Source organism: Mesocricetus auratus, unplaced genomic scaffold, assembly GCF_017639785.1.
Source record: "Mesocricetus auratus isolate SY011 unplaced genomic scaffold, BCM_Maur_2.0 Super-Scaffold_100033, whole genome shotgun sequence".
Classification (NCBI taxonomy): Eukaryota; Metazoa; Chordata; class Mammalia; order Rodentia; family Cricetidae; genus Mesocricetus; species Mesocricetus auratus.
In genome coordinates this window covers 11,191,809-11,208,243 of record NW_024429213.1, presented here as the reverse complement: position 1 = coordinate 11,208,243, position 16,435 = coordinate 11,191,809, and the positions used below count along the sequence as shown (strand labels likewise).

At 38.7% G+C, this 16,435-nt stretch overlaps 1 protein-coding gene across 2 annotated transcripts in view; it reads left to right on the top strand.

Annotated features, from left to right (window-relative positions):
* Otc (ornithine transcarbamylase) overlaps positions 1-16,435 on the top strand; it is a 103,085-nt gene that overhangs the window by 42,735 nt on the left and 43,915 nt on the right. For both annotated transcript variants that reach the window (XM_040733691.1, XM_040733692.1), the window contains 2 exons: positions 2,491-2,629; positions 4,516-4,597. In XM_040733691.1, coding sequence (XP_040589625.1) covers positions 2,491-2,629; positions 4,516-4,597 — 221 coding nt within the window. The remainder of the gene's footprint in view (positions 1-2,490; positions 2,630-4,515; positions 4,598-16,435) is intronic.

The following is a 16,435-nucleotide window of genomic DNA, read 5'->3' as shown; positions in this document are numbered from 1 at the left end:
GGAATAATCTTCTTTATCAACTCAAAACTCTGAAATGTACAGTTTTTATCATGTGTTCTGGAAAAAATGTGCTCACTTTTTGAACTATGTATGAACAAGTTCACCCTGCTAGAAAGTTATTTAGTGAAATTTGTCCATGTTTTCAGATATCACAAAGTGAAATCAGTTGGAATGAACTTGTGATTTTCAGACCTATGACCATGTCACTACTGAAAAAATATATACATAAATCTACCTCAACAGAATATATACCTTAATTCTTTTCTTATGATAGAAAAGTATTAGTTTGTGACATTTAGTATGTTCCTAGTAAAAATTAATGTTTAATAGATATGGTAAATCAATTTCCTTCTGTTTATCATCCTTTATAATTAGTACTCACCCCCTAGTGTGATGTATATCAGTTATTATTAAATACAGGTAACACTGGACTAATTAAATAAAAGCTGTCATTTTAGACAGTGATTACCTCAAATAACAAGAATAAACACAATGCAACAGAATTCTAATATATATATATATATATATATTTCTGTTTAGTTTTTACTCAGGTCAAGCCAATGTTGACTTAACTATCATTCAGTCAGAGTGAGTAGTCAGATTCCTCAAAACAGACTTGCAAATAAGACAGACAGTTTTAAAACATGTTATTGCTAGCATATTATTAAATGCATTACAAAAACCAAGCCAGGGTATGGAGATTAACAGAAGATTTTTTTAAAATATGGTAGTCTAGCCATCATGATAGACATCAGTCACAAAAGCCAAGATAAGGAAACAACCTAAGTGTTCATCAATAGATGACTAGATTAAGATGCGTGGCATATATATACACACACTGAAATACTATTCATCGTGTAAATATGCAAGAAATTCTGGCATTTGGGACAACACCATAATGTAGAATATTATATGTTCAGTGAAATAAACCATGAACAGGACAGACATATACCTCAGGATCTCATTTGTATGTGGAATGTAAAAAAGTTGAATTCAGCTGGGCGGTGGTGGCTCAGATCTTTAATCCCAGTATTTGGGAGACAGAAGCAGGGGAATCTCTGTGAGTTTGAGGCCAGCCTGGTCTACAGAGCTCATTAGTTCTAGGACAGACAAGGGTACATATAAAAGCCCTGTCTTGAAAAACAAAAGTTGAACTCAGAAATTGAGAGCAGAACAGTGGTCACCAAAGGATGAAGGTGAAAATAGTAGATGGAGAAATGAGTGATGTCAATTAAAGGGTACAAAATTAGGTAGGTTCTAGAACACATGAACACACACACACACACACACACACACACACAGAGAGAGAGAGAGAGAGAAAGAGGGGGGTTAAAGTAAGAGGTACTGACTAGTTCACTCTCTTGATGGCAGATTAAAAGAGGACTCTAATAGAATGGACATTAATCTTGTCAGCAATATGGAGTGCTGCTGATGAGACAGGATGGAATAATAAAAAGAACTGGTAACGTGGCACTGTTTCTGGCCGTGACAAGAGATGTCCTGGAGACGTGTAAAGATCTCATTGGAGTGGTGGTGGCTGGATAAACATAAAACCATTAATACCTGAAGAACTGCTTTTATTCATATCAAAAGCTTTTCTGGGAATATCTCTCTAGAGGGTTCCCATAAATAAACAGTCACCCTCAAACACCTATACCAATACTAGGAAACTAGAATGTAACTAGATTTGCTCTCCTGTTGACCTCACCTTGAGGGACTGATGCAAGGAAATAGAGGAACCAGGTTCTGACTTGTCTTTTCCCCAAAAAAGGAGACCAATATGAATCACACATGAGCTGAAGGCAAATGGTGTCAACTTGCAATGAATTTCCCAAACTTAAAAAGTGCTTATAATTGGTAAAATATTGTTGTTTGCTACTTTACTATCATTCTTCTGGGTGCAAAAGTAACCAGAGAAATTTAAAAATTCTTTCTGCACCATTCTAAAAAAGCTACAGGGCTGACTATATAGATGATATAGTCAGTCTTTACAAAGTGATCTGAAAAGAGTAGAGGGTAAACAACACAGTTTTCTGTACTGCATAATAAAACTTGCTTGCATAGATTTCAGTAAGAGTAGGTAAGGTCTACCTATTGCATATTATGTTGAGCACTGGTTTGCATGACTTAAATAATTTCATTTTTACATTGACACTATAGAACTATTACACTCATTTTGTTGGTGAGAAACGTCTGCAGACAGAGGTTGGATAACTTGCCTGAAGCTGTGTGATTTAATAAATGGCAAAACTGTCCATCCAGCTAATTCAAGTATGTCAGAATTCAATGTCCATAATTTTTTCTTTTCTCTTAAACGTAACAATAAAATCAAAATCACAACCATATCAGTTTCACTAACACTTTGCAGAGAGACATGCTATGCCATGTGATTTACTATGTTTGATTTTAAGAATAGGCCAAAGGACTACCCCATAACACCATTTTCTTGAATAAATATTGTCCTCTTTTGGTTTTTCTCTTCTTTTGCAGGTGTGGGAAGCCACTACAGAGCCAAGTACAACTGAAAGGCCGTGATCTCCTCACCCTGAAGAACTTCACCGGAGAGGAGATTCAGTACATGTTATGGTTATCTGCAGATTTGAAATTCCGGATAAAGCACAAAGGAGAAGTAAGTGACATTCCTTCTTTCTTCTCTTCCATTACCTTTGGGATACAGCTTTCCTAAGGCAGAGGGAAACAAAGTACATTAAAATTCCTGAGTGTTAGCTAAATAATTAAACCTCACAGGCAAGGTAATTGATTAGCAACGAATGTACAGGCATATAAATAATCATGAAAAGCAGTTATTCTAGGACAAGTCCTTGCACTTCCCCCCCAGAAGAATTCTGAAGTTCATTAGTAACTGGATCAGAAACTGAGATATCATTTGTTTAGAAAGATTTTGTTCTTATACGTCCCTTTTCTCTATGTGTTTTCTATCAGTTAAAGATGATATATTGGTTTTTAACAATACATTTCTGTTCTAGATATATGTCAGATATGTCATCATTATGACAATATTCACAATGATGAGGTTGTGTTTTTAAAAACATCCCAATTATGAAGGAACAAGTAAATGCTAGTCAAATAGGGGAAGAAATTGAATGTGGTGCTTAACTCTGGGCATTGTTCTGCATTTTGAGCAATTTGTTTCAAAATGCTTAATGCAGTGGCTTTATTTAAAGGTCTTAGTTGTGAAAGTAGATTTGTATTACGAATTTGTTCAAATACTGTTTGTTTGTTTCTGAGACTGAGTCTCTCTATAGTTTTGGCTGACATGGAACTCACTATGTAAACCAGACTGACCTCAAACTCACAGAGATCTACCTGCTGCTGCCTCCCCAGTGCTGGGATGTGTCACTTTGCCTGGCTCAAAAGTGTTTTTTAAAAGATTTGGTTTCAAGCTGAGGAAGTTTGATATGATTCTGGTTTTCTTATTTAGATAGCTAGTTCTCCAAGCCCTGAAGAGTTCAGGCAATGCTCCAACTTCTATGTGCTGATGTTCTTGTAGAATACCTAAAATAGGGGGAAAGATTTCCTTAGGTTACAAACCTCTGCCTTTTCATGATTTGCTGACTGAAGACCAGAAGACCAGAGCGCATCTTAACAGGAAGTCTACTAACACAAGAGGAAGGAAGAAGAACTCCACCCAATACTCAAACTCCCAGAGTGTTTACAAATGACTTCTAGGAACAAAGCCTTTTTGTTTTCTCATGAGGGAGACTGATGAATATGAAGCTGAAAAACTGAGGTTCATCAACGTCCTAAGTAAGACTCTTAGTGTCCCATGTTGTGAAAGAGTATGATCTTAATAGACGAGAAATTTCCTCTGAATAAAACATCTTCAGCATCACTGAAGATTGAATGGGATGCAATAGAGTTCAGTAAGATGATGGTTCCATTGTGAAATAGTATGCTTTGGATAAGCTCCCAAATTGAATCCACTCATAAGTAATATTATATGCAGGCAAAGTGAATCTGTAACCCTAGGCCTTAAACAATGGAAATAAGAGGATCACAAGTTCAAAACCTGACTCTGCTACATGTTCAAGGCTAGCCCCGGCTACACCCATATCCCAAGCCATTCTTTTTTATTTATTTATTTATTTATTTTCCATTTTAAATTTACATAAGAAACAAGGTTGCTTCACAAGTCAGTACGAGGTCCCTCTCCCTTTCCCTCCCCTCCTCCCGTGCCCTCCCCCCCATCCCTCCCCCCGTTATCCCCTCATTCCCCCAGGGAGGGTGAGGCCCTCCATGGGGGTGTCCATAGTCTGTCATTTCATATAGGGCAGGGCCTAGTCCCAAGCCATTCTTAATTCCTAATTTCATGTTAATAAGCTGTGTGTATTGAATGTGAAGCATCTTTTAATTTGTAAATAATATCGTGGCCACTTCTTCAGAAGTAGTGATCAATTGGTCTGTATTTTTATTAGTATTTTGAAATACAACCCTTGATATTGCATAGGAAATATACTTTGCATTTTAATTGTAATTTTTGTCCTTGGTTTTCAGTATTTGCCTTTATTGCAAGGGAAATCCTTAGGAATGATTTTTGAGAAAAGAAGTACTCGAACAAGACTGTCCACAGAAACAGGTGAGTCCACTGACAAGCCCACACTTGTGTTGAAGAGCTGGCTGTAGTATGGGCATTTGGAAGGTTATGTCATTAGAGAGTTTTTTGTGTCTCTTTAGGAACCACAGTGAGCAAGTGTTTCACCCTGGGCAGCAGTGCAAGGGTGTCCTTCAATTCTTGTAAAAATCTGTAGGCAGAAAGATTAGCCTGGTCTGTAGGAAGCCTGTGAAGAGTTGACTATAATCTTCAATCTTCAGATATTCTTCATGTTAATGGCCAAGTATACGTGAACACAAATCATGAGGCCTTAATTCATGTGAGAAATGTGTCTATTTTTACTCATGAACATTTCCTTCTGTGCCAATTAGATTGTGGGAACTTAACCTCTTCTGAATTTGGCAGTCCTTACTTGTCTCGAGGTTTATGTTGTGAATCTTGGGTCTCCTTTCCCTTTATCCAGTTACTATACCTAAGCCCTGGTTAATATTTGAATGTCTAGATAGGTAGGGATCAGCTAGAGTGCTTGGTCATCAGGACATGGCCATCTAATGTTTACACTGGAGCTTTTGGGACTTTTGTACCTCTATTAGCTCTGCAGTTTGCTGTAGGGCTTGTCTCATTTTGAGTACAAGAACTTGTTAAGATTGTCTTGTTCTAGCTCCTGGTAGTACTCCATACTGCACTGGAACAGAGATACCATAAGGCAGGCCATCTTTACCTAATTGTGCATTTCTCAAAGACAGTGCAAAGGAACTCTAGGCCATTTACTGCCTCCCAGTGCTCTGTCGTAACAGCAGAAAACAGCATTGGAGTTCCTCAAACTCATATGAGGTTTTTATGTTTCTCATCCCTTGGAAGTTGGTTTGGGGAGCACACAGCATGCACAGTGACAAAGGCCCACCTCTTTCTATTGCTATTAGCTCTTCTTTAGTACTCTCCTTGTTTCCCTTCCAGGTTCCTGTATTAGAGGTCATGTGAGGAAAAGACAAGTTAGAAGTAAACCTGCTCTGACTTCCAAATCTAGTACCACTGTCTGTGCCTAGAAGCCAGACAGTCAAAATTCAAGTTGTTTTCATTTTTCTAAAGCTACTATGTCCACAAAGAGTTTCCAAAAGTCTATTTTGAAACTTGAAAGCCACAAATTACCTCGTTTCTTTTCCTCTGTATTTCTCCCCTATCAGAATTCAGCTGAGTCAATAATGTGACCTGAGAGACCAATCAGGGTTGAGAAAGAAGTACCACATAAACATTGACTGATTCTTCACTCCTCAAATGCCTTACCCTACCTTATAAGCATCACTGAGTACTTTCTCAGACTTCAAAGTGAGCTACTACTCTATTACATAAGGTTTAGTTTCATATTGATTAATCATGAAATTCATCAAATAGGTAGTCACCACTCCCAAAAAAAGAATTCCACAAAGATTAAGTGACCTCTAAGTTTACTCAATAAAAGTAGCACCGAGGTTTGGATCTCTTCTTATTAAAATACTTACCTTTTCCCTTGAGAGAAGGAAACGGAAAGAGGAAAATATGTAAGGTGTCACCTAATCTTAAAAGTCCTCAGAAGGAAACAGATGGCTCCATCTTCCCCTTTAAATCTGGCTCCTGTAAGGCATTTCTTTGGCATCTGAGCCATAGTGGAGAGAAATGAATAAACCTGACAGTCATTCTCAAACTCTATTTCCTTCCAACACTGATCTAGAAATTGGGCAGAATTTTATTTTATCTTAAAAAAATTACTAGTACCTCAAGAGAGATAGACTTTTTTCAAGCCACCAAAAGAATTAGTTCATAAAACCTTTTCAATTTTTAGTATTTATAGTGAATGTGCCTTGGTTGTTCCATAATTTTCTGTTTAAATATTATACTTGATATTGAAATATTCCTGAATAGTTTCCTCCATAATGTTGTACTAAAGCTATCATTAAAGGGGGGAGTGGGGCTATGATACAGTTTTGGATAATGACTCTGTGACAAATGCTCCATATTAACTATATGCATCACCTCACTTCATCCCCATGACAATGCTATGAAAGTAAGATGAAGGAGAGCAGCTTGACCTAGGTTCAGGTCCAAGTGCATATAGCTAACATATGGCAGACATGTGACTGGATGCAATTATTTCTGAAAAAATCTAGTTTAACTGAAGCATGAGATGGTCACATTTTATTCTAGTGAAATACTTTTCACAAATGGCACTAAAAATTTTGTTAGATGACAACTGTCTCTAAAGAAGTGCTCTGGGTGTACCTGAACTGGCCATCTACTGTAATCAGATTGGTGACTACCCTAATTGTCATCAGAGAGCCTTCGTCCAGTAGTTGATGGAAGGAGAGGCAGAGATCCACAGCCAAACACTGGGCAAATCTCTAGGAGTCATCCTGAAAAAAAAGAAGGAGGGATTGTAGAAGTCAGGGGTTGGGTGTCAAGATCATGATGGGGAACCCACAGAGACAGCTGACCTGAGCTCCTGGGAGCTTGTGGACTCTGGACAACACTTACAGAGCCTGCATGGGACTGACCTAGTCCCTCTGCATGTGTGACAGTTGTGTAGCTTGATCTGTTTGCAAGTCTCCTAGTAGTGAGAATAGGACCTGTCTCTGGGGCTTAGCTGGATTTTGGGAACCTGCTCCCAGGCTGGATTACCTAGCCCAGCCTTGTCACAAAGGCAGGACCTTGGTCTGCCTCAACTTGATGTTTCCTGATTTGTTGAAGACCATGGGCAGCCTGCCCCTTTCTGAATGGAGATGCAAGAGGAGTGGACGAGGAGGGGGTAGGCATTGGGGAGGAAATGGGAGGAGAGGGTGGAGGGGAAACTGTGATTGGTATGTAAATAAATTAAGAAAATGTTAATAAAATAAAATAAAAAGAAGTGCTATAAAACCTGTGCAAAATTGCAAACTCAACAAATTCATCAACAAATTCATGAGGACAGGAATATTTGACCTTAAAAATTTTTTGGTTTACAGAGTATTTGTCATTATCCTCAGTAAATCCCTATGGGCCTAATTGGATATGGCATGCTGCCAACCAAACTCAATTACAGACAAATCAGGGTGGGAAGCTGCCTTAAATGATTGCAGAAATGACAAAGCCATGGAAAAACAGTTCTGCTGTGTAAATGTATTGTCATTAGGTATAGACACCAGGATCTTGTTTGAGCACTTTGTCACAGCACTGCATCCCAACCTCTTCATGTGCATATTAATGGCTGTCCTTTACCATACTTTTTTCAACAGATGCAGCATATGCCCTTGGTATTTAGAATGAAAATATGTTGTATCTCATTGTCTCTTACTGCCACAGAATTATACCACCTCTGGGATGAGGCGATTCTTATAGTATGGTCCTTAGGATTCCATCTTAAGCCTAAGACTCAGGGACCCAGCAACATTTATACTTATTTTAGGAAATAGAACATGATTATCCACCCATATTAATTGTTTATGAAACATGTATATTAAAGCTTAACACACAGGCAAGTGTGCAGACCATTAAGTATATGATAATTCAATGAATTCCTACTGTAAATATGTAATTGTAACAAATACCCAAGAAAGCAGAATGCTAACAGGACTCAGAAGCCCTTTGCATCTACTACCACAGATTAGCTGTGCCTGTTTTCAACCTTTATATTAAAGGAACCATTCAGTATGGCTTCTTTCCTCTGCATTATGTTTGTGTGTAGTTTTAGACTATTCACACTGCATCCCTCAGTGTATGTCTCCTTGGCAAACCAGACAATTCTCCTGTGTATCTACTGGCAATTGTATTCTTTTACTGCAAATTAATTGAGCTGATAGACAGATACATGTTTTTTTAATCTTAGTAAATGCTGTAGCGGAGAGAAAAACACATAGGGAATTCCAAGTGATGGTTCTTCCCATTATATAACATGAGCATGTCACTTCAAGGTGAAATTGAAGTTGGTACTGTAGCAGATGTTTCAAATTCATCATCTTTACAAAGATACAAATATGAAAATTGGGATTCTAGTCAAAAGCTAAGGCAGCAGGGTACAAAGAGGTTAATGACTGCCTCGGTTCTACCAGAAAGAGGCATCAGATCTCTCCTGTTTATACCGAATAGATTCTATTATACCCTTTGTTCCAAAGCCCACAGGGATATGTAAAGAAAACAAAAAGAAATATAAGCTTACTTTGTTTTATCAAACAGATATTGAGAAATTAACAGGAGAAAAGCCACTGAATGAAAATATCTGATATGAAAGCAGGAACAAATGTAAGAGGTAAAAGGATTTGTCTGAATGAAGTGTGGAGGGATAGTGGAGAACCATCCTCTTCCTTCTTCTCTGCCATGGCTGCTCTTAGTGCTGTCCAAATCCCCTATTTGACCAGTTGAAAAGTGAAAGGTCTTCTCTGAAGCAGTATTCAACCTTGCTAGCTTGAGTTGTTTGGAAAAGGGGACTCTCAGTTGAGAAATACCTCCCTAAGATTTGCCTGTAGGCAAGTCAGTAGGCCATTTTGTTGGTTAAAGATTGATGGGGGGTAGGACCAGCATACTGTGGGTGGTGCCATCTCTGGGTTGGTGGTCCTGGGTGCTTTAAGAAAACAGACTGAGCAAGCAGTAACCAGTGTCCCCTCATCCTCTCTGTGTCAGCTCTGCCTTCAGGTTTCTGCCCTATTTGAGTTTCTGCCCTGAATTCCCTCAGCAATGGAGTGTGCCGTGAGAGTTCTAAACTGAAATAAACCCTTTCCCCGAGTTGTTTATCATCATTGTGTCTTATTACAATAGAAACCAAAGTTAAGACAGACCCATGCCTTTGCTCTTTCTCACGAGCTGTTGAAATCCTTGATTCCTAATTAGAAACACTTCCAGTGACCTTTCTTTCTACTTCTGCCTCCTGCATTTGTGCTGGACAGGAATCTACTTTGCAGCACAAGGAAGGAAGTGTTAGAACATCAGATTAGTCTCACGTTTCTGCAGCAGATTGGCTTCTACCTGATGCAATAAAACTTGAATCAGACATGACAAGCAATTTTAAACGTTCTCTTTGCATAGACGTGTGTATTTCACATGTGCTCAGATGTCTGTATGTGAATGGGTGCATGTGTATGTATATATAATTGTGGAAGGCACAGGACAACCTTGGGTGTCATTCCTCACCCACTAGCCATCTTCTTTTTGTATGTTTGTTTTTATGAAAGCAAGAATCTTATTGATCTGGACCACAAATAGGCTAGGCTGATTGGCCAGTGAACCCTGAGGATCTGCCTGTCTCTACTTGCCCAGAACTGGGATTATAAACACATACCACCATGTCCAGTATTTTTTGCATGGGTTCTGGGCATCAAACTGAGGTCTTCATGCATCAAATGAGCTATCCTGTAAGTGTCATTGAATTTTCTTTGCCCTCTTTCTTCAGAGTAACAACACTCAGTAGTGCTTATCATTTTCTTGGCATATGGTAGAGGTGTACAATAAATATTTTCTTGATAAATTGCAGTATTAAAATTGGTTTGTGTAACTTTACTTGTTTACACACAAATGTAGTGTTCAAGGATGAATATCGTTTACAATCATCACTGACCTTCAGTAGTTGATTCCATGGATAAGAAGTTTCTGTTCTTTCATCAACACTACAGAGATGTTTGATGGAGATGAAACGAGTGAAGGCTTAACAGTTTGGGAAATGGGTCCTCTCCCTTCTCTCATGAAGCTTACTTTCTAATGGGTACAGAGATAACAAATAATAGACAAAATTAATAAGCAACTTATAGGATATGTTGAATGAAAATATGTACTTTCAGCATAGAGAATGTGTCTACTGACAAAGCAGAAAGGTTTGCACCATTACTGGAATTTGTGCCTTTACCCTGAATGAAATAGGAGATCACCTGAGAGTCTTGGGGAAAGGTGGACATAATTTATATTGCATTTATAAAGTTGCAATGAATACTCTGCTGAAAATAGACTGTGTGTGTAAGGGAAATGGAAATAAGACAAAAGCAGTGAAATACATCAGTGTTGTGGGAGTTGGAGAGACAGAAAGGCTAGACCCTGTGTGGGAGTAATGAGCAAGCTAAGAGGGATGAATTCTAAATATGCCTTAAAATGATATCCAAAGAGATTAAATTTCTTGGCAAAAGATAGATGTCAAATATGACTTCAAGATTTCTGCATGAGCCATTATGAAAACTGCAGGTGGAATAGGTTGAAAAGGAATGACCAGATATTCATTGTCGTTTATATTGAGTTTGAGACGTTCATTAGACATACAAAGAAAGATGTTTAAAAAAGCTCTTGAATATGAGTCTAGAGTTGAAGAGGGAGACTAGAAAGGGGGTTTTAACAGTCATCAGCATAGAGATGGTATTTGAATCCATAAAACTTGATACAGTGAATGTTGATTGAGAAAAGAGGACCAAGAACTGCCCCTGGAATGCACCAATATTTAGAAGTCAAGGAAAATAGTAGAAACCAGAAATAAAGACCAAGAAGGAATAATTGCCAAGCTGGATATAAAAGGAAGAAGGTGTGGTATCGTGGAGTTTATATAAAGGATGACTATTAAGGAGAGACTGGTGTTCCATTTTGTTAATGAGATTGAGAAGAAAGAGGAACAAAAAGATGGAGCAATGTGGAGGTCATGTTAACATTGATGGGAGGAGTTTTGCTGAAGTGATGACTAGTAAATCTTTATGGAGCTTTGAAGGAAATGAGAAGAGAGAAAGACTAATTAGAGGGGAGCAAGAAACTAAAGTGATACTTGAAAGTGAATGTAGTACCAAGAAAAATGTTTCTATTAATGATTGAGCATAGTTCTTGAGGTCTATGATATGAGACAAAAAGAATTGATAGTATTCATGAACAGTCAAAGGGGTTGAATTGTAGTATATGAAGGGGAGCATGGGAAAAAGATAACACATGAATTGTTAAGCATTTGAGTAAAGATCTAAAGAATATGAATGAACTTGGCATGTTAAGATGGTAGGAAGACACATGGAAATGAGAGAGATGAGAAGTTCATCTATTCTTAATGAGAAATAAAGCAGAGTATATGGATACAGATGTAGGTAAGCAGAGTGTGGCTAAGGAGCCTGGAAGTCCTCTGATAGCTGTAATATACTCTTTGAGGGAGGAAACAAGCCCAGCAGTTTAGTGCTGTTACTACATTCAAACTACGATTATAACAATTGTACACCACTTTCTTACTACTCCAGCTGCTGTCATTATGGTCTGAGTTCTGGACTTCCATCCAAATTTTATAAATGTCTTTCCTTCTGGCCTCTTTGACTCTGTCCTATTATTTATATACTTCATTAAAACTGAATCCTAATTGTCTTACTCATCTGCTCCAGCCATCAGTAGATTTCCATTTCCCTCAGACAAACGTAGTTCTTACCTTTTATTCCTACTTTCCTTATGCAGCCTCCCTTCTACTCCTCCTCACACACTGTATTTTCTACACCCACATGTGAGCCTTACACAGGACAAATAACTAGTCTTCCCCCCATCTTATATGTTTGTCATGGTCCACACTCATGCATTCTTCAACTTTCACTAAAATATCTCTTCAGTGACCATGACACTTAAAATGGCAATTCCTATCTTACATTTCCTGTTGCCTTTTCTTACTCAAATCTTATAATACTTATCATTATCTAATATCTAATATATGTATGAGGTTACTCACTCACTGTATAATCAGTATTTCACCCACTAGAATATAAATTACAGAAAACCAAAAAGTTATGTTTTATGAAATTCATTTAATAGCATTTACTAGACTGTTCCTCAGAGGAAATCAATGGAGAAAGGTATATAAAGTGCCAGTAAATGTTCTTTATTTGTATTATAAGATCCAGGACACACTGATTCCTAGCAAAATGACAGACCTACTCACATAAATAATGATTATTGTAGCTTTTGATGGTTTCTTTTATTATAGAAATTTTCAAATAAATGCAGAAGTAGAAAGATTAGCATAAAGGACATACAATAACCCTTATATCTAACAATTGTTAGCATATTGTTTGTCTATTTCTTCTCATTGTTAAATTATTTTTAATATAAATTAAAATTATGACATTTTATCTCCCAAACCCTCCTTTACATTATTTAAAACACCCAGAATATTAACTAAATGATACCTAATGACATTTAATAACAATCTGTCCTGGTTTGGGTTTCTATTGCTGTATAAGCACTATGTCCAAAAACATCTTGGGGAGGAAATGGCTTATTTCATATTAATTAAAATTCTCAGGTCACAGTCCATCATGAAGGGAAGAAGTCAGGAATTCAAGGCAGGAACCTGAAGACAGAAAGTGAAGCAGAGGCCATAGAGAAATGCTGCTTACTGGCTTGCTCCCCATTGTTTGCTCAGCCTGCTTTCTTGTAGAAACCAGGACCACGGATGGCACTACCTACAATAGGCTGGGCCCTCCCTCATCAGTTGCTAATTAAGAAAATGCCCTAAGGGCATGGCCACAACCCAATCTTATGGAAGCATTTCTCAACTGAAGTTCCTTCTTCCCAAATGAACCTGGCTTGTGTCAAGTTGATAAAACAATGTCTAACCAGTACATAGTCCATACTGAAATATTATTATTCAAATTATACTAACACATCAGTGGAGAGTTTCAGGAAATTTTGAATCAAACTCCCATTTGTAGGTCCAGAATTTCTCACCCAATTCATTGGGTGATTCATGATTTCCTTCTTATAAACTAATCCCCTAAACAGATGAGATTAGCAAGTTTTGAAAGTTATATGTTTTCCAGGACATAAATCTGACACCTAATATAAAAGGCAAAGCATGTTTGCAAAATACAAGTATTTATCTTAAAATTATGCTTCTTTGCCTTTCATTATATACTGGAGCAATGCTGCCCATGGACTCTGTCTCAAGTGGCATAATAAAGTTCTGGTCAGCTGTCACCACCTCCCACAAATTTGCCTCTGATCCTGTGTCAAGAGACTGCTTGTTGTTGTCACAGAGGTGAACTGTGGCTTGGGGCTGACTTGTATGTATCTAATCCCCTTCAACCTCTAAATAGAATGTATTGGGAGAATAGGGCAGGAGCCAGGCTCCTGTGCTCCAGCATCTGTAATACTCTAAGTACACATATGATGGAAAGCAGTGAGGGCAATGGCCCAGTTGGTACTTAGCTTTGTCTTCAGTAGAAGATGAGGGCTAGTAACCTGTTATCTCTTACTGACTTTAAACCTCCATCTCAGTGCTTGATTTGTTTTTTAACTTAAAGTATAATTTATGTCTAGAAAATGGTTAATATTAAATGTGTCATTCAGCATTGACAAATGCACGTGTCTGTATAAGCTATAAACTCTACGAAGATGTAAACTATTTCAGTTTACACAGAAAATATTGCAGTGCCCCTTTCTAGTCAATCACACCCTCCTAGCTACAGCAACAGCTGTTTTAATTACTTCTACTCCAGATACTTACTCCTAGACATTTCCCTACACTAAGTAGTTATTCTTTCATTTAGCATAACATTTCTAAAGGTATTTTTTCCTTTTTTATTACTGAATAATGCTCCATTGTAACCCAGGACATCCTGTACAACTCCAGTTTATTTTTCTGTCCTTCTAAGAAGAATACCTTTCTATAATTTGAAGAATTAAAAAGCAGGCATAGTTCCCCAAACGGAGCAATGTCCCATTATTACCAGCTCGTGAATACGAAGGAGGTGGGGAAAAAGCATGCATTTGAAGGAAAGTGAAGTGGTTTTGCATATTCAATTTTGCATATTTTTCATATTCATCCCTTGATTTGTCATTTCGCTAGGTTTGGAAATTCCCTATAGAATGGTTGAAGAGATTTAAGGTGGAAGCTTTTCTTTTTTATCATTTTTATTTTAATTTTAAATAGCTTGTTTTACATGTCAATCCCAGTTCCCTCTCCCTCCCCTCCTCCAGCACTCCCCTTCCCCCCCCCCCACCCTATTGCCAAATCCTTCCCCATAGGGGATATCTACAGTCTGTCCTTTTACTCTTGGTAGGGTCCAGGCACTCCCCCAAGAGTCCAGGCTGAGAGAGCATCTCTCTTTGTGCTATAGGCACACGAAGACAGTTTGTATACCAGGGATAGACACTGATCCACAGCTCAGGGCCCCATAGGTTGCCCAGGCCTTCACACTGACATTCACATTTGGGGGGTCCAGATCAGTCCCATGCTGGCCTCCCCACTGTCTGTCTGGGGTCCAAGAGCTCTCCCCTGTTCAGTTCAGCTGTCTCTGCTGGTTTTGCCAGCCCATTCTTTGTCAATTTGCTCATCACTCCTCTCTCTCTGTCACTGGGTTCCTTGGGTTCAGTTCAGTGATTAATTGTGTGTTTGCCTCTGCTTCCATCAGTCACAGGATGACGGCTCCCGGATGGTTATAGACATCAAGTTCATTATCAGGGATGGGCATTCGAGGTGGTCCCTCCACTATTGCTTAGCTTGCCAATTGGTGTTATCCCTTTAGATCACTCGAGGTCACTCTGGTGCCTGATCTGTCTTCGAACCTATGATTCCCTCTTCCCCCTATTCTACCCCCACCCCCTCAACCCCCTGTTCCCCCATGACCAACTCCCTTCCTCTTCACCCCCTCTCTTCTTCCCAGGTCCCACTCCCCCCCACCCCTCGCCGTGTTCCCCATCCATTCAGAGGATCTTGTCTCCATCCTCTTCTCTTGTGTACTATGCATATATGCATATCTTTTAGGTTGTTTCCTGTTTCCCAGACTCTCTATCTGTGGAAGTGCAGACTGGCACTATCCTGATCCATGTCTAAAATCCATATATGAGTGAGTACATACCATGTTTGTCTTTTTGCGACTGGGTTACCTCACTCAGGATGGTTTCTTCCAGTGCTATCCATTTCCCTGAGAATTTCAAGATTCCATTGTTTTTTCTGCTGAGTAATACTCCATTATGTAAATGTACCACATTTTCTCTATCCACTCTTCAGTTGAGGGGCATCTAGGTTGCTTCCAGGTTCTGGCTATTACAAACAATGCTGCTATGAACATAGTGGAGCAGATGCCCTTGTTGTATGAACCTGCCTCATTTGGATAAATGCCTAAGAGTGGAATTGCTGGGTCTAGTGGTAGATTAATTCCCATTTTCCTGAGGAATCTCCATACTGATTTCCAAAGAGGCTGTATGAGTCGGCACTCCCACCAGCAGTGGAGGAGTGTTCCTTTCTCTCCACATCCTCTCCAGCATAAATTGTCTTCGGTGTTTTTGATTCTAGCCATTCTGACAGGAGTAAGATGGTATCTCAGAGTTGTTTTGACTTGCATTTCCCTGATGGCTAAGGATGTTGAGCACTTTCTTAAGTGTCTCTTGGCCATTTTAGCCTCCTCTACTGAGAATTCTCTATTTAGCTCTGTACCCCACCTTTCAAGTGGATCCTTTGGTGTTTTGGAGACTTGTTTCTTGAGTTCTTTGTAAATTTTGGAGATTAGCCCTCTGTCAGATGTAGGGTTAGTGAATATCTTTTCCCATCCTGTGGCCTGCCTTTTTGTCTTTTTGACTGTGTCCTTTGCCTTACAGAAGCTTTTTAGTTTCAGAAGGTCCCATTTGTTAATTGTCGATCTCAGTGCCTGTGCCACTGGTGTTATGTTTAGGAAGTGGTCTCCTGTACCAACTCGTTGAAGAGTATCTCCCACTTTCTCTTCTAAAAGTTTCAGTGTGGCTGGATTTATGTTGAGATCTTTGATCCATTTGGACATAAGTTTTGTACAAGGCGATAGACCTTGATCTATCTGCAGTCTTCTGCATACCAGTACCCAGTTATGACAGCACCATTTGTTGAAGATGCTTTCTTTTTTCCATTGTACAGTTTTAGCTTCTTTGTCAAAAATCAAGTGCTCATAGGTGTGT